The sequence below is a fragment of the Bubalus bubalis genome, chromosome 14, assembly GCF_019923935.1.
Source record: "Bubalus bubalis isolate 160015118507 breed Murrah chromosome 14, NDDB_SH_1, whole genome shotgun sequence".
Classification (NCBI taxonomy): Eukaryota; Metazoa; Chordata; class Mammalia; order Artiodactyla; family Bovidae; genus Bubalus; species Bubalus bubalis.
In genome coordinates, this window is record NC_059170.1 from 8,222,181 (window position 1) to 8,245,876 (window position 23,696).

The following is a 23,696-nucleotide window of genomic DNA, read 5'->3' on the forward strand; positions in this document are numbered from 1 at the left end:
GGCCCTTGAGAAACAGAAAACAACATATAGGATTCCTTAACATTAAACGTTCCCTGACACCCGAAGTTTTCTTTCTTGATTATTGTCAGTCATCGTCTCTAGAACAGTGCTTTCATGGGAGCAAGGACATTGTCCTATATTATTCAGTGTGTACCCCAAGCTGATGGTCAATAGTACACAGTAGGTGCTCAATAAATGCGTTTTGAATGAGTGGTAGATTGGAGTCACCCATCCCATTGCTGATCCATTACCACTCATAGCTGGTCTTTCCCAAACATCCCCTTGACAATAACAGTTGAGGTTAGCCTAGGCTTGAGTTATGGCTTGCCCAGCTGCCTTGCAGCTAACTTCCTGCCCCCAGGCCTGAAGCCCTCTCCTAATAGGAACAGGTTGGGTAGAAGGATGGAATTTTGAGTATCTTTTTTTTTTTTTTTTAATCCAATGACTAGTATAGGCTGGGACCGGAGGAAGTACTCTTGATTGACTGCACAAGAAGGGGATGCTTCTGTCCCACCTGCTACATCCCACTAAAGACCTCGTGCTCTTTCCTCCTAGCTGCTGTGCGGAAAAACGGCCTGCACACTGTGCCCACGGAGATGCAATTCATTGCCGGCACAGAAGAGTGAGTTCTCCTGGTGGAATTCATAGAGGAGCCCGTGCTTGATCCAAGGAGAGGATGAACAAGAATTCCATGCTGCAGGCAATCCCCACCCCCCATTCTTCTCCCGATGACCCAATGCCCAAATTTCCACCACTTCTCCCTGAGCTCCAGCCTCCTTGAAAAAAGAATATGTGGGATGGGCAGGGGAGTACAGTAAACCCCTAAAGGTCTGCTGAGGTGAAGGGTCTGGAAGGAGGGGCCAGAGAGCAGGAGGCGCAAACCACACGATCGTCAAGGAGGAGAGGGTGTACCGGGCCAAGCTAAAGCTTTGTCTGCAGACAAAATATCCTGAGACAGTAGCAGCCCTTCACACCTGTGTGACTCAGGAAGCACCTGGACATTGATGGCACAGTTAGTCTTTGGTGTCTTTTGTATACAGCAGCAAGGATATAAGACCTGGGTGCTTGGGATCAAGCAGACTTGACTTGGAACCTGGCTTTGCCACTTACCGGCTCTGTTGATTTGCACACGCCACTCCCCCTCTCTGAAACTCAGTTTCACCTACCAACTGGACATGAGGTCAAAACCCATGTGGGTTCTTTCTGAGGGTTGTTTTTGAGATTAAATGAGATCATGTAGATAAAGCTGGTTGTTAGGCCTTCCATGCACAGATGGTAACGCTTGTTATTAATGGTATCATTATCTCAATTTCATGATGATGAAGCAAACAGCAGGGAGTAAAGTGACTTGCTCAAGGCATCATTGCTGGGCATCAATCAAGTCTGTTTCCTTCATTCAGCAAATTTATAGAGAACTTACTATGAGCCAGGTACTGTCAGGCACATGGCAACGAACAGGAGAACAAAGCATTGGAAAACAGGCTAGGGAGGGGGTTGGGAGAGGAAAAGGGCAGTATTTAAATGTGTGTCAGGGGAGACCTCACTAAGAAGGTCATTCTTGGACAAACACCTGGGGGAGGTGAAGGGTCCTAGGGAATCTGTGGGAAGAGTATTCTTAGCAGAGGGGACAGCAGGTACAAAGCCCTGAGAGTTCAAGGAAGCCAGGACAATAGTGTAGCTGGAGGTGGGGTCACAGAGATTGCTTGTGTGGCAGGAGGGCACTGGTTGGGGACAGAGCATGTGGGACCCCACAGGCCACTGATGTAGTTTTGACTTTGAATGAGATGGGAATGGATGGAGGGTCTAGTAGATAGGGACATGATTTTACATTAGTTCGTCTTATCCTGAGGCCTGTGCTCCTCCCTGGCACCGTGTTTGGGGGCTTTGAGTCCACCTTTGAGATACGGGTTCTGTAGTTGGCCCTGCCACTCACCACCTTGCAACCTGGGAATCTGTTTTAACCATCTACCCAGGCAGAGCTTGTGCTGAGTCTGTTGGAAAAGAACTGATCCCTACCCTCAGGAACTCCATGTCCATTGGTTGCAGACCCCAGCCCCACTCGCAGTTCAGTTCAGTTCAGTTCAGTTGCTCAATCGTGTCTGACTCTTTGAGACCCCATGGACTGCAGCATACCAGGCTTCCATGTCTATCACCAACTCTCAAAGCTTGCTAAAAGTCATGTCCATTGAGTCGGTGATGCCATCCAACCATCTCATCCTCTGTCGTCCCCTTCTCCTCCTGCCTTCAATCTTTCCCAGCATCAGGGTCTTTTCAAATGGGTTAGTTGTTTGCATCAAGTGGCCAAAGTACTGGACTTTCAGCTTTAGTATCAGTCCTTCCAAAGAATATTCAGGACTGATTTCCTTTAGGATGGAATGGTTGGATCTCCCTGCAGTCCAAGGGACTCTCAAGAGTCTTCTCCAACTCCACAGTTCAAAAGCATCAATCCTTCAGTGCTCAGCTTTCTTTATAGTCCAACTCTCACATTCATACATGACTACTGGAAAAACCATAGCCTTGACCAGATGGACCTTTGTTAGCAAAGTAATGTCTCTGCCTTTTAATATGCTGTCTAGGTTGGTCATAGCTTTCCTTCCAAGGAGTAAGCGTCTTTTAATTTCATGGCTGCAATCACCATCTGCAGTGATTTTGGAGCCTAAAAAAAATAAAGTCTGACACTGTTTCCATTGCTTCCCCATCTATTTGCCATGAAGTGATGGGACCAGGTGCCATGATCTTAGTTTTCTGAATGTTGAGCTTTAAGCCAACTTTTTCACTCTTCTCTTTCACTTTTGTCAAGAGGCTCTTTAGTTCTTCTTCACTTTCTGCCATAAGGGTGGTATCATCTGCATATCTGAGGTTATTGATATTTCTCCCAGCAATCTTGATTCCAGCTTGTGCTTCACCCAGCCCTGCATTTTGCATGATGTACTCTGCATAGATGTTAAATAAACAGGGTGACAACATACAGCCTTGATGTACTTCTTTCCCAATTTGGAACCAGTCCGTTGTTGCAGTTTAACTGTTGCTTTTTGACCCGCATACAGATTTCTCAGGAGGCAGGTAAGGTGGTCTGGTATTCCCATCTGTTGAAGAATTTTCCTCAGTTTGTTGTGATCCACACAATCAAAGGCTTTGGCATAGTCAATAAAGCAGACGTAGATATTTTTCTGGAACTCTCTTGCTTTTTCTATGATCCAGTGGATGTTGGCAATTTTATCTCTGGTACCCCTGCCTTTTCTAAATCCAGCTTGAATATCTGGAAGTTCTTGGTTCATGTATTGTTGAAGCCTGTCTTGGAGAATTTTGAGCATTACTTTACTAGCATGTGAGATGAGTGCAATTGTGCAGTAGTTTGAACATTCTTTGGCATTGCCTTTCTTCGGGATTGGAATGAAAACTGACCTTTTCCAGTCCTATGGCCACTGCTGAGTTTTCCAAATTTGCTGGCATACTGAGTACAGCACTTTCACAGAATTATCTTTTAGAATTTGAAATATCTCAGCTGGAGTTCCATCACCTCTACTAGCTTGGTTTGTAGTGATACTTCCTAAGGTCCACTTGACTTTGGACTCTAGGATGTCTGACTCTAGGTGAGTGATCACACCATCATGGTTATCTGGGTCATGAAGATCTTTTCTGTTTAGTTCTTATGTGTATTATTGCCACCTCTTCTTAATATCTTCTGCTTCTGTTAGGTCCATAATGTTTCTGTCCTTTATTGTGCCCATCTTTGCATGAAATGTTTCCTTGGTATCTCTAATTTTCCTGGAGAGATCTCTAGTCTTTCCCATTCTATTGTTTTCCTCTATTTCTTTGCATTGATCACTGAGGAAGGTTTTCTTGTCTCTCCTTGCTGTTCTTTGGAACTCTGCATTCAAATGGGTATATCTTTCCTTTTCTCATTTGCCTTTAGCTGTGATTATGGTTTCAGTGTCTGCCCTCTGATGCCCTCTTGCAACACATACCGTCTTACTTGGGTTTCTCTTCCCTTGGACGTGGGGTATCTCTTCATGGCTGCTCCAGCAAAGCACAGCCGCTGCTCCTTACCTTGGATGAGGGGTATCTCCTCATGGCTGCCCCTCCTGACCTTGAACATGGAGTAGCTCCTCTAGGCCCTCCTGTACCCATGCAGCCACTGCTCCATGGATGTGGGGTTTCTCCTCTCAGCCACCGCCCCTACCAGGGATCAAACCGAACTGTGGTGTTGGAGAAGACTCTTGAGAGTCCCTTGGACTGCAAGGAGATCCAACCAGTCCATTCTAAAGGAGATCAGTCCTGGGTGTTCTTTGGAAGGACTGATGCTAAAGCTGAAACTCCAGTACTTTGGCCACCTTATGCGAAGAGTTGACTCATTGGAAAAGACTCTGACGCTGGGAGGGATTGGGGGCAGGAGGAGAAGGGGACGACAGAGGATGAGATGGTTGGATGGCATCACTGACTCGATGGACATGAGTTTGAGTGAACTCTGGGAGTTGGTGATGGACAGGGAGGCCTGGCGTGCTGCAATTCATGGGGTCTCAAAGAGTTGGACACGACTGAGCGACTGAACTGAACTGTCTTCTTTTCACAGCTATTTGTAAGGCCTCCTCAGACAATGATTTTGCCTTTTGAATTTCTTTTTCTTGGGGATGGTCTTGATTACTGCCTCCTGTACAATGTCATGAATCTCCATCCATAGTTCATTGGGCACTCTATCAGATCTAATCCCTTGAATCTATTTGTCACTTCCACTGTATAATCGGAAGTGATTTGATTTAGGTCATACCTGAATGGTCTAGTGGTTTTCCCTACTTTCTTCAAGCCCCACTCTGGGCCTCAGTTTTCCATCCAAACAAGGAAGGGGGTACACAAGAAGAACACTTTCTGCTCTTATTCTCCTCTAAGGCTCAGTCTGGTTGGAGCCCCAGGTCTGAGGGAGCCCACAGGTCCCTGACTGGGCCTCTCACACTGGATAATCAAGCATGGCATCTGTCTCCAGCTTCTTCCAGCCCCTGTCTTCTTTTTAGACCCCAGATCACATCCCCACCACCCACTGGAGAAGCGGCCCCTCATGTTTGTAATCAAAGCCCCAGGGTAGTTGAAGTGTCCTACATTCTTTTAAAAAAAATTGATTTGTTACACAAAGACAATTCTTAATTTGATCCACTAATAAACATTTTATAATTTCACAAGTAAAAAAAAAAAAGAACTCTTAAACAAAAAGAAAAATGTACTCAGCACCTCACTCCCAAAGATAGATTAGAAGAGTTGAGTGAATACTATTCTAGACCATTTATCTATATATATATGTGTGTATGTGTATTTTTAACAAAATAACTAACCATGCTACATATGCCATTTTATAACCTATCATCTCAGCTAATTGAGTGTAGTGGATGTCTTTTCACCTCAATAAATTTGTGTCAGCATCATTATCTTTTATATAATTATATAATTATAATTATATAATTAACAATTTTTGACTTTATTATTTCCCAAATTTGTAAATTTGTATAAATTTGTAAATTTGTGTCAGCATCATTATCTTTTATATAATCATATAATTATAATTATATGATTAAATAATTAACAATTTTTGACTTTATTATTTCCCAAACTCCCCAAAGGTACCAGAAAAATAACCCAGAAAATACAAATAAAAAGTTAAAGAGGAGAAAAAATCTATAATTCCATCCCCACGAAAATCCCCAAAGCAACTTTGTGTATATCATTCTAGACTTTTCTTAATACTAATATATTCATGAAATATATGCATATTTTTAAAATAAAAGAAGTAAGTAGTGCTGTTACCTACCTTTTCACTTTATATAATGGGCATCTTTCAACTGAATAAATACCCATCTAAATCACCATTTTTAATAACTGCTTTGGTATTCCATCCAGAAACAGGATCGTCTTAATCTAGCCAATCCTTTTTTGATGGATATTTAAATGAAGTTTTCCATTTAAGTTATATTTAACACCAAGTATTAGTTTAGGACAACTTGTTAGAGTAGAACACTTAAGCTGAAGGGTTGCACATTTTTAGAAGTGTTTGATTCCTATGCCAATTGCCTTCTAGAAAGTTCACTTAGCTCTCCCATCCCAGGCAGTGTGTTTCTCCATAAGGCCAGGAATTCTGAATGGCTTCTCTTTGGGTTTGTTTAAAGCAAAGACTGCCCTGAGGAGGCAGAGGCTCCAACGGATCTCCACCCTACTTCCAAGAAGGAGGAGGAATATCGCAGGAACATCTGGAAGGGCTTCCTCATCTCCATCCCCTACTCGGCCAGCATCGGGGGCACCGCCACCCTCACGGGCACAGCCCCCAACCTCATCCTGCTCGGCCAGCTCAAGAGGTAAGAGCGAGTGCTCCCTGTCCCTGGCGCTGGGGCTTCTGCCTCTTCTACTCCTCTCCTCCTCCTTCACCCAACATCCAGGGATGTGTCTTGGGTGTCTACCATTGTCCAGGCTCTGGGGACCCAGCGATGCACAAAGCCCAGCAAAATCCCTGCTCTGGGGAACTTGCATTCTGGTGGGAGAGACAAACAATAAAGGAAAAAGCAAGAGAATATATAGTATGTTGGTCTGATATGTTATGAAATAAGATCGAGCAGAAGAAGGGGGCAGAGGTAACAGGAGTGGTGCTGTTTTATCTAGGTTGGTCAGTATTGTGCCATCCCTCTAATATGGTGACGCTTGAGCAGAGACCTAGAAGCGAGGGGGTGAACTGTGTGGACGCAGGAGGGAAGAGCACCCCAGACACAAGGGATAGCCTGTACAAAGGTGGGAAGCAGCACAAAGACTGGCCAGGCTGGGGTGCAGAAGGGGGTAAGGTATGAAGACCAGGGCAGTCATTGTCAGGAGAGTCAGAGGAGAGCTGAGAGCAGAGGGGTGACATGACCTGATATCTTCTAAAACCAACCCCAGTGGGAGGTACTGCTGTGTGGCTGTGATGTCCCGTGAGAAGCCTTACAGCCAGGCACATGGACCAGCAGTGGAGGGGACTCTGCCAAGTAAAATCTCCCCATCGCCGAAACTGTTCAAACAGAGGTTGAGTGGCCATTTGTCAGGGCATGAGAATCAAAGAGATGGATTCTCTGATGGTTTGACATCAATTCCATTTTTCAAAACCTCTTAGCTGAAGATGTTAAAATCCTTGTATTTCAAGATTCTAAGTATTTTCAGATTCCAAGATTCTAATTATTTTCAGATTCCAAGATTCTGAGAGGTGGGGTTTCTAAGATTTTGTTCCCGTGGAGATGTGCCATATATTAAATTAATCCACATGAATCCAAATGTAAGCATTTAACAAACAAACAGCAACAAAATTTTCTGATATTCAACATGGCTCCATGTGCTGGCTGACGTCTTTATCGGGTATTCAGCCAAAGAATCAAGGATTTATAGGGATGATGGAAGAAAAGCTAACTGCATTGGTCTTCCTGAGAGTGGGTTTGGTGTTTGTAAGTCAGTTCCATACTTGTGGGTAGTCAAAGTTATTTTCATAAGAAAACTTAAGTACACCTGTGTCTTACCTCACAAGCTGATTTTAAAACCTTAACTCTCTACCATATTCTAAGGTTCTCAAATCCTTTGATTTTTAGTTCAGTTCAGTCGCTCAGTCGTGTCCAACTATTTGTGATCCCATGAATCACAGCACACCAGGCCTCCCTGACCATCACCAACTCACAGAGTTCACCCAAACTCATGTGCATCGAGTCGGTGATGCCATCCAGCCATCTCATCCTCTGTCATCCCCTTCTCCTCCTGCCCCCCAATCCCTCCCAGCATCAGGGTCTTTTCCAATGAGTCAACTCTTCGCATGAGGTGGCCAAAGTACTGGAGTTTCAGCCTCAGCATCAGTCCTTCCAATGAACACCCAGGACTGATCTTTAGAATGGATTGGTTGGATCTCCTTGCAGTCCAAGGGACTCTCAAGAGTCTTCTCCAGCACCACAGTTCAAAAGCATCAACACTTCAGCGCTCAGCTTTCTTCACAGTCCAACTCTCACATCCATACATGACTACTGGAAAAACCATAGCCTTGATTAGACGGACCTTTGTTGGCAAAGTAATATCTCTGCTTTTTAATATGCTTCTAGGTTGATCATAACTTTCCTTCCAAGGAGTAAGTGTATTTTAATTTCATGGCTGCAAACACCATCTGCAGTGATTTTGGAGCCCCCAAAAATAAAGTCTGACACTGTTTTCACTATTTCCCCATCTATTTCCCATGAAGTGATGGGACCAGATGCCATGATCTTAGTTTTCTGAATGTTGAGCTTTAAGCCAACTTTTTCACTCTCCTCTTTCACTTTCATCAAGAGGCTTTTTAGTTCCTCTTCACTCTCTGCCATAAGGGTGGTGTCATCTGCATATCTGAGGTTATTGATATTTCTCCCGGCAATCTTGATTCCAACTTGTGCTTTTCCCAGCCCAGCATTTCTCATGATTACTCTGCATATAAGTTAAATAAGCAGGGTGACAACATACAGCCTTGACATACTCCTTTTCCTATTTGGAACCAGTTTGTTGTTCCATGTCCAGTTCTAACTGTTGCTTCCTGACCTGCATATAGGTTTCTCAAGAGGCAGATCTGTAAAAAAACAGTGATTCTCAGCCATGGGTGCATTTAGAGTCTCCAGGGAAGGTGAAAAAAAATATGCTTGGATCTCAGCTGCAGAGGTGCTGATTTCAGAGGTTGGGCATGGGGGCCAGGCATTGGTCTTTTCCCAGTTGATTTCAGCCCCCACTGCAAACCTTTGCTGTCTTTTCATCTCCATTCTTTGAGCAAGGCCCGGCTGTGAGACTGAGAACCAGAAGCCAAGATGGTTCTGCTTCAGATATGGGGACCATCTGGGATGACCCGTTTGTCTCCTCGGTTAGCAGGAAGTGCCAACAAAGGGGCAGTTGGCTGGGAGGACAAAGCAGGGTGTTCAGTGTTAGTTCTTGCTGGAGGCTGTCCACAGGGATGGACAGGAAAGATGGGGGTTCTGAGGCCCTCAGGGGCTGGTCCTGAGTTGGGGGATGGGGGACAGGGGAGGGCATTTGCTGTCAGAGGGTTTTCAGGGTGCTTATTTGCTCTGATATGAGCAAGCCTTGAAAAGATATTAGGGGGAAAATGCTAGAACTTTAAATAAAAGTATCCAACATGAAGGATTTTGAGTAAAGGTCATGCAAATTACATGCAAAACATATACAACATTTAATTGCATAAGCCTGGAACTTCTCATCGGGAAGGAAGGTATTTGAAAGGAATATGGGGTTTATATGAGGTTCTGGTTTTCCAGCAGGGCACCTGGGGAGACAGGGAAATGGCTGCCCTGAGTGTTCACCTTGGTCTTCACTCCCCAAGTACATTGTATTGGTTTATTCTGATCACACCCGATATAGGAACTATATATTGGGTTGGCCATAAAGTTCATTTGGGGTTGTTTTTTCCAGACCATGAAAAAATGGAATGAACTTTTTGGGCAACCCAATATATTACTCAGAAAATACAGGGCGGAAAATGTGAAGACCTTCAGCGCCACTGAATGCCGAGCACACTTCCTTTGGTTTTCCTCTGTAGGGATGTGTGCACCCATCCGTCTGGCTGACGCTGGCGGGCTCTCACCTCCCTCTTTTCTCCAGTTTCTTCCCGCAGTGCGACGTGGTGAACTTCGGCTCCTGGTTCATCTTCGCCTTTCCTCTCATGCTGCTGTTCCTGTTGGTGGGCTGGCTCTGGATCTCCTTCCTCTATGGAGGGATAACCCTGAGGTACCCAGGCACTTAACTTGAGCTTTGTGGCAGATGGAACCGGGATGGAGTCCCAGCTTCCCGCTCCCTAGCGAGTGACCCTCCTAAGTCCTTCCAGCTTCCATTTGGATGTAGTGCCCATAGTCATCCTGGCCTCCCAGGGAGTGGGGATTACAGGTGGTGTGGGTTCTTGCCTGCTGAGCCCAGGCCCTGGGTGAATGCCACCCACCGTCAATAATCACTAATCGTATTGTTCCCTAAGTCAGGTCCACACTCGCCCCACAGGAAATGACGTGCAGTGTTTCTTATTTCATGGGACCTCAGTACAGGAGGTAATTTGGGGCAGCCTGAGGACAAGGTATCAAACAACACTGACTCCGATAGTGAGAAAAATATTCCTTTATCAACGCTGCTTATGCTGGGGAGAAAGTCTCAGTAAGGTGGGGAAAAACTTTAACACCTCTCTAACATTTGCAAATCATCCTTTTAAAAAAGGAAGAGCAAGCCTCAGGCCCAGAGACAAGCCAGCAGTGGTATCCAGCCAGACGTAATAATGTTGCTTTGCTTTCACGTCTTTATTTTTATGGGTACTTTCTATGTTTGACAAGTGATTCTTATTTGCTATTTATGGGAGTGATAGAAAGCTTTCTATTTAAAGATCGGCTTTTAGTTAAAATGCTAAATCTAGTTGGAGCCCGTGGCACGTGGACATAGGAACATTTGTGAAGGGAGTTATGAATGTGTCAGTTCACTTCAGTTCAGTTGATCAGTCATGTCCGACTCTTTGTGACCCCAAGGACTGCAGCACCTCAAGCCTCCCTGTCCATCACCAACTCCCGGAGTTCACTCAAACTCATGTGCATTGAGTTGGTGATGCCATCTAACCATCTCATCCTCTGTCGTCCCCTTCTCCTCCTGCCTTCAATCTTTCCCAGCATCACGGTCTTTCCCAAGGAGTCAGTTCTTCGCATCAGGTGGCCAAAGTATTGGAGTTTCAACTTGAGCATCAGTCCTTCCGATGAATGTTCAGGACTGATTTTCTTTAAGAATGTGTAGGTTTGGGAAAATACTAACATAGGAGCTGCAGCTCAGGGCTGGAGTAGCAGGCACGTCATAAAGTCATTCTCTGACTCAGTTTCCTCACCTCTCTGGGCCTTAATTTTTCTCATCAGTAAAATGGAACCAGTAAGAGCTATTCTAGATCAAAGAGATGTGAAAACCCCTTGAGAATAGAAAAGCTCTGTCTGTGGTGTTTCTTGATGTGTCAGAGCAGAAACTTGGGGTTCAAAGCCTAACTTAGTCCAGAGAAGCATGCCCAGACATTCAGTTCAGTTCAGTTCAGTTCAGTCACTCAGTCATGTCTGACTCTCTGCAACCCCATGAACTGCAGCACACCAGGCCTCCTTGTCCATCACCAACTCCCGGAGTTTACTCAAACTCACGTCCATCGAGTTGGTGATGCCATCCAGCCATCTCATCCTCTGTCATTCCCTTCTCCTCCTGCCCCTAATCCCTCCCAACATCAGAGTCTTTTCCAATGAGTCAACTCTTCGCATGAGGTGGCCAAAGTACTGGAGTTTCAGCTTTAGCCTCAGTCCTTCCAAAGAACACCCAGGACTGATCTGCTTTAGAATGGACTGGTTGGATCTCCTTGCAGTCCAAGGGACTCTCAAGAGTCTTCTCCAACACCACAGTTCAAAAGCATCAATTCTTCGGTGCTCAGCTTTCTTCACAGTCCAACTCTCACATCCATACATGACCACTGGAAAAACCATAGCCTTGACTAGACGGACCTTTGTTGGCAAAGTAACGTCTCTGCTTTTTAATATGCTATCTAGGTTGATCATAACTTTCCTTCCAAGGAGCCTAGACATTGGACTCAGATAAACCAGATTTCACATCATGGTTCTGGGTGACTATGAGCAACTCTGTCCCCTCCCTGAGGCTTTACCCCTTTAATTTCTACAATTTTCACTTCTAGATAAGGGTTAAAAATGAAGTCTGGGTTTCCTGAGTGGTTCAGTGGAATACAGCTTCCCTGATAACTCAGTTGGTAAAGAATCCACTTGCAATGCAGGAAACCCCAGTTTGATTCCAGGGTCGGAAAGATCTGCTAGAGAAGGGTAGGCTACCCACTCCAGTATTCTTGGACTTCCCTTGTGGCTCAGCTGGTAAAGAATCTGCCTGCAATGCAGGAGACATGGGTTTGATCCCAGGGTTGAGAAGATCCCCTGGAGAAGGGAAAGGCTACCCACTCCAGTGTTCTGGCCTGGAGAATTCCATGGACTGTATAGTCCATGGGGTCGCAAGAATCGGACACAATTGAGAAACTTTCACTTTCAGTGGAAAAGAATCTGCCTGCCAAGTAGGAGACACGGGTTTGATCCCTGGGTTGGGAAGATTGTCTGGAGGAGGAACCAACCAACTGGAGGCAACCCACTCCAGTATTCTCGTCTGGGAAATCCCCATGGACAGAGGAGCCTGGTGGGCTGCAGTCCATGGGGTCGCAAAGAGTCAGACATGACTGAGCGACTAAGCACACATATTCCCCCACTTACAATATATAAGGGACTTCTCTGGTGGTTCAGTGGTTAAGATACTCTGTGCTCCCAATACAGGAGGCCTGGGTTCAATCCCAGATCAGGGAACTATGATCCTGCATGCTCTATGGTCCGGCCAAAAAAATAAAAAATAAATACAATATATGAGAGCATCTGTTCCCATGCAGAAAGGTAGATTTTTGCTAATCTGATAAGAGAAAAATAATTTGCATTTACTTTCGGAGTAATTTTGAAGAACTTTTCATACTAAGGGGTAAGATGAAAACTTTTCATATATTCATATGAAACCCTCATATATTCGTATGAGACCCTGGTATTTCCTCTCCTGTGAATTGTTTAACTGTGTGTTTATACACTTTGTACATTTAAAAACTTGATTGCTGGTCTTGGTTTTATTGATTTCTAGTATTTTCTGTATATTGAAAGATTAGTGCTTATTTTGAGGATGAATTACAACTTGTTTTCCTGATTTTTCACTTTGCTAATCATGCTTTATTCTGTGCAGAAATTCTTAGAAACATTTTATGAGGTGAAATTATCAATTTTTTCTCATGTGGCTTCTAAATTTTCAATTGCAGTTAGAAAGGTCTTCCATCCCATTATAGAGTTATGAAAGAACAGTCCCATGTTTTCTTCTAGTATTTTTGTATTTTGTATGTTTAAATCTTTTCATCTATTTGGAGCTTGCCTTTTAGGGTGCAGTGTAAGGATGCAACTTTGGGGTACAGGTTTGGAGTCAGCTTTTTTTTCATTCCAGATAACCATCGAGTTATCTCGATACATTTTCCTGACACACAAACGTTTTTAATTTTAATGAAGTCAATTTATTTTTGTTTGCTTGTGCTTTTTGTGTCATATCTAAGACATATGTGCCTAATCTGAGGCCATGAGAATTTATCTCTATGTTTTCTTCTAAAATTTGTATAGGTCTAGCTCTTCTTATGTTTAGGTCTTTGAACCATTTTGAGTTAAATTTTGTATGTACCAAGAGGTAGGGGGTTCCACGTTCATCCTTTTGCATGTGGCTGTCCAGTTGTCTTGGGGCTTCCCAGGTGGCTCAGTGGTAAAGAATCTGCCTGCCAAGGCAGGAGATGAAGGTTCGATCCCTGGGTCAGGAAGATCCCCTGGAGGAGGAAATGGCAACCCACTCCAGTATTCTTGCCTGGTGAATCCCCTGGACAGAGGAGCCTGGTGGGCTACAGTCCATGGGGTCTCAAAAGAGTCAGACATGACCGAGCAACTGAGCAAGCACACATGCATCCAGTCGTCTTAACACCTTTTGATGAAAGACTGTTCTTTCCCCGTTGAATGATGTTGGTATCTTTATCAAAAATCAATTGACCATAGAAGTGTGGGTTTATTTCTGGACACTCTATTAGGTTCCATTGATCTGTATGTCTCACATCATTGACTGAATAGGTCATCTTTCCTACAACAAGCTGGGGCATCAACTTTATCATAGACTAAATCCCCATTTATGGTGGGGTCTATTTCTGGACTTTGTATTTTATTTCCTTGGTGTGTATGGTTTATTTCTGAGTCTGTTTGACCCCAAAAAAGATTTTAAGCCTGGGAGCCAAATGATCAGATTCACATTTTTTAAAGACCATCCAGGCTATAGGTGGGCAGAACAGATTTTAGAAAGGGAACAGGGAGGCAGGGTGACCACCCAGCAGGCTGTCACAGAGTCTCCAAAACAGAGGCAAAGGGGCCTGACTGGATGGAGGTGGGTCGCTGAAGTGTTTTAGACTGCAATGGCCACTCCTAACTTCCCTGTTTTCTCTTTCAGGGGCTGGAGGAAGAAGAAATCTGAGCTCAGAACTGATGCAGAAAATAGGGCTCGAGACACGATTCGGGAGGAATTCCAGAGCCTGGGGCCCATCAAGTACGTGGCGCAGGGATCCTTGCTTGGGGGTGGGAAGAGAACTGGGCACTAGACTTTCAGGAGAGCTACCTCTCGGGGACTGAGTCCAGAGGGAATTTCAGGACCAAAAGCCTGGGAGCCTAGAGACGGAGGGTAGGGAGATGACTAACACAGTCAGCCTCTTGCCCTGGCACTGGGGTCCATACCCTGAGGACCAGCAAACCTCTCAGGCTGCACTTGGAGTGGGGACGTGTCACCTTCCTGCCTAGTGCCCACTTTCCCTCCTTGTTCATGGGATACCTGGCCCTGCCTCGGTGGCTCCCAGGACCTCGTTCAGTGCATGTTAAAGTGAAAATTACCAAGAGTCAGCAGGCCCACACACAAGGTCTGACTCTGCTACTAACTTCCTGTGTGGCCTTGGGCAAAGCACTAACCCTCTCTGGGCCCTGCTTCCTGATCTGTGAAATGGGCACATTGGGTAGATATTTACCCCAACATGTGGAGGGTCTCTCTTTTGCCTCTGTCTGCCCCTCTCTCCATGTTTGTCGCTCTGTGTAGCTGCCCCATTCTGGATATCTGACTGTTCCTCTCTTTCGCCTACCTCTCTGTTCCCATCAGTTGCCTTTCTGTTTTTCTGACTCTGTCTGTGTCTTGCTTTCTTTCTCCCTCTGGATTGTCCCTAGGACCCTGGGAATGATATGAAGTGTTTGCAGGGAGGTGGGCCTGATGCTCAGGAAGGATGCTGGGGGAACATGGAAGCCCCAGGAAAGGAACCGGTGACACCCGGCACTCCCCGCCCTCACTCTTGGGACCGCCGAGGCACCAAACTACTACTTCTGGCTCTCAGAGGCAGGGCCTGGGCCCAGGCACACCCACACCCAGTGGGCCCCCGCCCCAGGCCTTCCCTTGCTGCTGTCAGGCCAAAGCCCAGGGTCACTTTGGTGTTCTCATCTCTGTGTCGCAGGTTTGCCGAACAGGCCGTGTTCATCCTTTTCTGCGTGTTTGCCATCCTCCTCTTCTCCCGGGACCCGAAGTTCATCCCTGGCTGGGCCAGCCTCTTCACCCCTGGGTGAGACTCTGGGGACCCGTGGGATGGAGTCCAACAGGGGAGTCTCGGGGCTGGGCCGCCCGGAGCTAAGGAGGCAGTTCCGCTGGGGAGAGCTGGGCTAGGTTTCCGCCTCTCGTCCCGTGTGGTTGTTACCAGTTCCTTCTTTTGCTCTCAAAAGAGCTTAGGTTTGGGTGATAAAATATCTGGGTTCTTGTGTGATAAGAGCTCTGCCTTTGGAATCAGACAAAACTGGGTTCGAATGCCAGTTCCCCCACTACAAAGTGTGCAACCCTGAGCACGTGATTCATTCATTCATTCTATTATTCAGTCAATCAATCAACTTTTATTGAGCACCTATTGGACACTCAGTTGCCCCACGCATGTGGGATATTCCTGGACTGGGATGGAACACGTGTCCCCTGCAGGTGATTCTTAACCACTGGACCACCAGCAAAGTCTCAAAAACTTGCTTTTTTTTTTTTTTTTAGTTTACAAGGTATCTCAGTTGTATTTCCATATCAAACATAACAGTTGATGTTATTTTTTATCTTTTTTTTTAAACAAGCAAGGGGTACTTCATTATACATATGATAATACACAATTTATTTAAACATGTCCCTACTAAAAATCCCCCATTCTTTTTTTTGTTCTTATCAGTAATGAACATCCCAGTACATAATCTGTGTACAAGAACCTAGTTATTCCCTGAAGATAAATTCCTAGACGTACAACAACTGGATCAAGGGGTATTCACACATAAAGTTTTGAAACGTACTGCCAGCTCCCCCTTCAGAAAGTTTATTTTCCCACCAACAGCCTGTGTTTCTCAACATCCCCATTAGATATTGTCACCCTTTGCACGTTTTACTTGTCTATTAGCACGTGTTTTCATCTGTGTTTCTCTATTACATTGATACTGACCATCTTTCCCAGTTTCTTGGCCATTTGAATACTCTTCTTCCCAAATGTGTGGGCTGAAAGCGCCTTTGTTGGCATTTGGCTCTGTGCTTTATTGAACTCAGAGCCAGAAATATCTGAGTTCAAAGTCATCTCTTCTACAGACCATGGTCTGGCCCTGAGCAAGTTGCTGCTGTTCTCTAAGACTCAGATTCCTTATTTAAAAGGGAAGATACCTGCCCCTGAGGACTGTCTCTGAGACTTTGGTGGGCTTGACATCCCCACCGGACACGTTGTGGATTCTTGGAAGGTGGCAGGGAGGTCTCAAGGGGCTGTGAGGTGGGCTCCATCTGGGCTCTGCTGGTGTGAGCTGCATCTCTGGGTTGCATCTTTGTGTGCTAAGCTGCCCACCCCAGGAGGAGTGCAAACAGGAGCTGAACAAATACACTCAGGGCTTCACAGGAGCCCCGGTTATAGTGATGCATAGGGGTTCCACAGACTCCAGCCTTCTGCGGCTCTCAGATTCTCCCCTCCTTGGTCAAATCCCTCTGCCTAGGGTCCTTGAAGTGGGAGGATAAACATTGTTTGGCTCCAGCAAAGTCTAAACACCCCAGGGAGCTGTGGATAAAGAGCTTTTGCATCCACGGGCGGTTCGCATCCCTGCCAAGCACAGTGCAGAACACAATCATTGGCCTCCAACAACGTCCCCTTCGCAGAGGGCCTAATTCCCTTCCACAAATCCTCATTTGCAAAGCTGCCAAGCCTGGCCCGCTGACATGCGGGGCCTCGCGCTCTGGGGCCTTGTCCTTGTAGGTTCATTTCTGATGCTGTCACCGGCGTGTCAGTTGTCACCATCTTGTTCTTCTTCCCGTCACAAAAGCCGTCCCTCAAGTGGTGGTTGGACTTTAAAGGTAAGGCGGGCAAGGCCGGGGCATCGGCGGTCTGGAGAACGGTGATCAGTGGCCTGAAGGCGGGGCCCTCCTGAGACTGACAGCCCCAGTGTACAAACCACGCGATCCTGCTGTTTCCCTCTCCCTGTCTGAGCTTTTACCATGTCTGGGTACAGAGGTGCCAGAAGTGGCAGTCCAGGGCAAAGGTTAGCAATTAGAGTCTCTGGGTCAAACCAAGCGGGCTGGCTATTTCTGTACAGTCCCTGAACTCAGAATAATGGCTTTCACATTTTTTAAATGGTTGAAAAGAATAAAAAAAATATATATATATATATATATTTCTGACTCGTGAACATGACATGAAATTCAAATTTCAGTGTCCACAAATAAAATCTTTATTTCTTGAAGAAGAAATTCGTGGACATTTATTTTCTTTAGTTGTGTGAGTGCCTCTACAATAGCCTCGGCTCTGCCCAGAAAAACTCTGGGCCCAAAGCAAGAGCCTAAGGAGCCAGAGATGGAAATCTCCTGCTGGGTTCTAAAAGGATAGGAAGCAGGGGGACTGCGGCAACCCTAGACCCAGGCGTTCAATTTCAGCCTCAGGAAATCACTGAGCACCCAAACCAAAGTGTCTGTAGGCTGGCCTTCAGATCTCCAGATTATGACCCCACTGGGATTTCAGCTGGTGTCTGCAGAAGAAGGTGCCAACATCTGCTCCCGGTGTCAGAGGCCACGGCTGGCCCGTCACCCTCTGAGGCTGTGGGATGAGCTCTGGGCCAGAGGTCAGGACATAGGGGTTGTGATCTAACTGTCTTCTATTGCTGGAGGAAGAAAAGCGTGTTCCAGCGGCAGCTCCCGTTTCCAGGAGGAGTGAAGGTTTGCACGTGTGGAGTATACTCTGGCAGAGGTGGACCCCAAGCCTGGGGTCAGGTGGCTTAGACTGTGGGCTTTGAGGCTCTGCCACTCAACAGGATTCAGTTGTTCTCTTCTTCCCTGCTTCTCTATCTTGCTTCCAAATGGCTTTCCTCACCATCCACTCCCTTTATCATTTGTTGATCTGTTCAGAGTTTCTTGGTAGCTCAGATGGTAAAGAATCCGCCTACAGTTCAGGAGACCCAGGTTCGATCCCTGGGTTGGGAAGATCCCCTGGAAAGGGGGATGGCAACCCACTCCAGTATTCTTGCCTGGAGAATTCCATGGACAGAGGAGCCTGGTAGGCTACAGCCTATGGGGTCCCAAAGAGTTGGACACGACTGATTGTCTAACACTTTCACTTTTTTAAACTTTTTTTTTCCCAGAGTTTCTCCTGTTTCTGAGCTTGGCATCTGTGTATCTTCTACTTCATTAGCGTTCCTGCCTAATTCTAGCTTCTGTTCCCCGGTAGAGTGGTCCCCCTCAGAACACCCATTCCCGCACAGTACCTACTCCCACTGCTCCTCCTACTTCCTGCCCCCGGTTTCTGTCCCTCAAAGCATCGAGTTCCACACACTTTCTGCTACTCTCCTAAAGCGTTGACTCCAGTACTCAACACCCATGCCTTCCACGTAGGCTTAGAGAGTGGTCCGTCAGTGCTCATGGAGAGAAAGTGACTTGATCAAGGTCACACTGCCAGTTAAAAAGAGATGGGAGGTAGACCCCAGACATCCAAGCCAAACTTGATTTTCTTCATCTTACCCACTGTCTCCCATTCCTCTGCGGGTCTGAGCGGTACTTGCAGCTCCCTTTATGATCGCTGCCCAAGCACTGAGGCTCCGCCTCCTGGGTGCTGTGCACTGTGCTTGAGGCTGGTGATGGCGACGTGGGTGATGATGAAGAGGGGGAGGAAGGCGAGGAGGAGGCTGCTGTGGATGACGTTGTTGAAGTGGAGAAAGAGGATGCCCGTGATGTGGGTGATGAAGATCACTTCCACTTCCTCTCTGCCCAACAGGCTCTTCCCCCAGACATCCGAATGGCTCACCCCATCACTCTCTTCAGACTGTCCTGAGGTCACCTCTCCAGAGAAGCCTTCTCTGACTACACCATCTAGAAAAGTGCTCCTCCCTTGCACTCTCAGTCTCTTTCCTTTATTTTCTTTTTTTTTTTTTTTTTCCATAGCACATAAAATTTCCCAACAAGACACATTTACTGATTTATCACCTGCCTTACTTACTGGGATGTAAGCTTTCCACCAGGAGGGTTTTGTTTTTTTTCCTTTCCTGTTTTGGCCACTTCCATATCCTCAGGGCCTAGGGTAGGTCCCCAGTATACACTCGCTAATGAAATGACCAAGGACTCGCTCCGGGCCACACCCCGTGCTGAGCCCATTGCACACACCGCCCAGGTCATCATCGGAATTGGTCTCCAGGGAGGTGCTATTGCTTCCTTGGGCAGATGAGAAATTTGAAGCTCAGAGAGGTAGGGGCACTTGGCTCAAGTCACACAGCTGAATGGCAGAGCCAGGACTGAATTCTAGTTCAACCTCAAAGTCTATGCCTTCAGCTCCTGCTCTAGATGGCAGAATATAATGTAGAGCCAGAAGTGAGAAATTTAGTCAGAGGCTGTGTTTATAAGAAATAGTGCCAAGAGTGGAAAGATAATAAAGGCATTAACAGCTGACATTAATTGACTTCACTGGTGGGTCACTTTTTCAGACCTTGGGTGCCTCTTTAGTGAAATACTGTTTTATCACTTAAAGGCCAAGGGTTGGGCCACCTGATGTCTTCCTCATACTTGGGTTTGGCCCACGAATCCGCTGGCGGTGTGTGACATCAGAACCACATGTATACACCCATGGGCTGTGTGCATCTCGTGTGTGCTAAGTCACTTCAGTCATGTCCAACTCTTTATGACCCCATGGACTGTTTAGTAGAGGGGCTTTATTAAGTAGCATTGGATTGTCTTTATTATCCAGTTATAAACTTTTGTTTTAGATAACCATGCTATAAAATTTTGAAAAACACCAAAAAGGGGAAACAAAAATATCAAAGAGTGTTTAACCAGGGACTGTCCTGGCAGCGGGGGAACCTTGAATGGGTCAGACCCATCCTCCTCCAGGGAGGCTGCTGGCAGCCTGCAGTGAGAAGGCCTGGTTCCAGGGAGCTTACTCGGTGCCAGGCGCTGGGCTCCATGTGTTGTATATATCATCTGACAAGTGTTTATGGAGTGACTTCCAGGTGCCAGGCAGCTGTGAACTGAACCGAAATGTCCCTCCGCCCACAGCTCCATCACTGCCCCTTCAGTGCCCACAAGGACCTACCAGCTTCCATTATTGTGTCAGGGGTCAGCTGAGGACATGGGGGCTCTGAGAGGCAAGGTCATGTTCCAGGGACCCACAGCGAACCAAGGTCCAGGAGGATGCTCTCAGTGCAGGGATGACAAACTAGCACCCGTGGGCCAAATCCGGCTGCCCCCTGTTTTGAAAACAGAATTTCGTGGAAACGCTGCCCCGTCCACGTGTGTCTGCCGTCTCTGTGGCTGCTTCCATGCTTCCATGGCAGTCTGACCACAACAGAGACCTGCAGAGCCTGAATTAGTGCCTCTCCAGCCCTTTACAGCAGACGTTTGCCAGCCCCTTGTTCTATCCACTGCAGACATCCCTGCTTTTGAAGAAATACAATTTGCCTCATGATTCCACGGACCAGACATTCCCTTGGTTTCTACTGCCCTGAATTTTCTTCCTCTTTTTTTCTGTACACGTTCAGTTACAAAAGAGGAACTTTTCTCGTGTAAACGAGGGTGAAAGTAACACTTACCCAGAAGGGATTTTAGGAACTGAAAGGATGCTCTGCATGTGAATTGTGCAATTTCAGAAGATTCTGAGTACAGCAAATGCTCTGTCATGATGCTTGTGTCTTTTTTCCCTGAAACTCCTAAATGGGATGCTGAAGCCAGATTGTGGCTTCCCGGAGACCCCTGCGTGTCCCCACGGAGATGGAGCTCCAGGGGCTGATGTTCCCTCCTCCGGTTGAGGGTCCTGAGAATGTGTTGGGTCCCTTCCCTGCCTGGGGTAGGGGGTAGTGGGAGGAGCTGGGTATCCCCTCCCAAGCTGAGTGTCTTCTCTCTGCCCAGCTCCCAACACAGAGACAGTGCCCTTGCTGACGTGGAAGAGGGCTCAGGACACGGTGCCCTGGAACATCATCCTTCTCCTGGGAGGGGGCTTTGCCATGGCCAAAGGCTGCGAGGTAAGAGGGGCAGGCAGCAGGCAGCTCGGGGAGGTGAGCGCCCATCCTGGGGCAGCTGCAAGCGTGGGGCTGAGTGAGCCCCACCAGCCACACAGACGCCCATCTCCCATGTGGGGGTGATCACAGCTCCGTGCCGTGCCTGGTGCTGCCCAGAGAGAGAGGAAAATGGTACAGTGTGGGACCTCGAGGAGCTGGCGGTGAGCATTGTGCCAGAACTGCTAATACTAATATCATGACCCGAGGGGCCTGTGCGAACAGAGGACTCACCCTAGCAGGCTGACCCTGCCACAGGCACTGTTCAACGTGCTGTACGCATATTAGTGTGTTTAAACCTCCCAGCAAGCCTATGAGGTAGATGCCACCATCATCCCCATTCTGTAGATTAGGAAACTGAGGCACAGAGAGGTAAAGTAACTTGCCTAAGGCCACACAGCTATGTCCTCAGGATTAGAGGCCAGGTAGTTTGGCTCTAGAGCCCAGATATTATGAATATTAACTACCTGGTGTTACTATTAATGCGGTTCTAAAGGGCTGTGTGAAACTCCAATACTTGGACTCCCTCATGCGAAGAGTTGACTCACTGGAAAAGACCCTGATGCTGGGAGGGATTGGGGGCAGGAGGAGAAGGGGACGACAGAGGATGAGATGGCTGGATGGCATCACCGACTCGATGGACATGAGATTAGGTAAATTCTGGGAGCTGGTGATGGACAGGGAGGCCTGGTGTGCTGCAGTTCATGGGGCCGCAAAGAGTTGGACACGACTGAGCGACTGAACTGAACTGAAAGGGCTCTGTGAGCACAGAGGCAGAGCCAGGACTAGACTGAGGTGAGCGAGGCACTGACAGAGAAGAATTTTGGGAGGCACACGTTCTCAGCACAGCCAGACCTGCTCAGTGGAAGTGCAGCCTCAGTGTCCCACATGTAGTAACCTATTAGCTCATGAAATCTCCACACTGACCCTCAGGGCTAGGGAATATTTTTATCCCCATTTTACAGGTAGGAAAACTGAGGCCTGGAAAAATTAAGCAGCTCTCTTAATGTCATGCAGTTGCCCTCTGCTTAGGCGTTGAGGTTTGAACTCCAGTCCATCTGATTTCAGAGTCCAGCCTCCTAAAACTCACTCTTGAGAACTTCCCAAGTGCCAGGCATCATGGGAAGCGCTATGCAAATATTGACTCCGCTAATCTTCAAAGGCACCGCTGAAGTAGATGTGTGGTCATCCTCCTTTCAAAGATGAAATAGAGGCAACTCAAGGCTTAATAAGTTGGCGATGTTTGTGCAGCCAAAAGCCGGCAGAGTGGTATTTGAACCCACAGCTCATGAAGCTGGGCTCCACCCTACCCCCAGACTTCAAAACCACAGACGGTTAAGGGTCAATTGGAAATTAAGGTAAAAGAAAGCTGAAATTACTTCTCAGATTGCTTACTTTTTAAAATTCAGGATTTTAAAAATATTATTTATTTATTTTTATTTGGCTGTGTTGGGTCTTTTTTAAGCCATTGAGTCGTGTCCGACTCTTTGCGAGCACATGGACTGTAGCCTACCAGGCTCCTCTGTCCATTGGATTTTCCAGGCGAGGGTACTTGAGTGGGTTGCTATTTCCTTCTCCAGGGGATATTCCCAACCCAGGGATCGAACTTAGGTCTCCCGCATTGCAGGCAGACGCTTTACCATCTGAGCCACCGGTCTAAGCTGTGTCACACAGGATCTTCCATGGCAGCACACCAATTCTCTAAATGTGGCACACACGCTCCAGAGCATGAGGGAACACAGCAGGCAGAGCTGGGATTTGAACTCGTCGGACTCCTCTCACTACTGCCTCTTGCTTGGGACATATCAGGGAAGGCTTCCAGTAGGAAGTGGCATGTTAGCCAGGTAAATTAGGAGGCTGTGCAGGGCAAAGGTGGAAAGCATGGGCGGTGGACCCAGACCATCTGGGTTGGAGTCAGTCCTCCACCTCTGAGCTGTGTGCCTCCATTTCCTAATCTGTAAAATGGCACAGTAATGGTGCCCATCGCATAGAGTTGTTACAATTACTAAGTGGATTGGAAAACTGGAGGTTCTTGCCCTGAGCAACTCGGTGGAAATGGTGCCATTTAATGAGAGGACATGGCCCTTGCCTCACCCTGAGCCTGACCCGCACCCCAGAGGCTTCTATGCGGTCAGAGTGGTGGACAAAGCCCAGCTCGCAGTGGGGGCTGGGCTGCAGGACCGCTGAGCATACTGAGGAGGCCAGTCTGGCTCCCGGCCCAGCCTTGGGCAGCCGGCCGGGGTTTCTGTGCAATAAAGACTTTGTGTGACAGTGGCCCCCTCCCCCAACCCCTGCTCACACCATCCCCTCCCCAGGCGGCCTGTCCCAGGAGGGACCAGAGTGCTCATGGCACGTCCTATTTCCCAGCCCCAGCCCAATACCCTCACCAGGCCACTGCCAGGCCTCCCGGGGCTTGGAGGCCCTCAGACTGGGCCCACAGGGAGCCTGGATGTGTAGATGCCCACCTGCTGGTTCTGAGGGGCTGGAAGCAGACCCCAGTGCTTGCGCTGAGCTTGAGTAACT

At 47.1% G+C, this 23,696-nt stretch overlaps 1 protein-coding gene across 1 annotated transcript in view; it reads left to right on the forward strand.

Moving 5' to 3' along the window:
* The window catches only part of SLC13A3 (solute carrier family 13 member 3), an 83,179-nt gene that overhangs the window by 48,497 nt on the left and 10,986 nt on the right, over positions 1–23,696 (forward strand). The window contains exons 4-10 of the mRNA XM_006051387.4: positions 556–622; positions 6,153–6,338; positions 9,616–9,741; positions 14,071–14,166; positions 15,110–15,214; positions 16,904–17,001; positions 21,028–21,140. Coding sequence (XP_006051449.1) covers positions 556–622; positions 6,153–6,338; positions 9,616–9,741; positions 14,071–14,166; positions 15,110–15,214; positions 16,904–17,001; positions 21,028–21,140 — 791 coding nt within the window. The remainder of the gene's footprint in view (positions 1–555; positions 623–6,152; positions 6,339–9,615; positions 9,742–14,070; positions 14,167–15,109; positions 15,215–16,903; positions 17,002–21,027; positions 21,141–23,696) is intronic.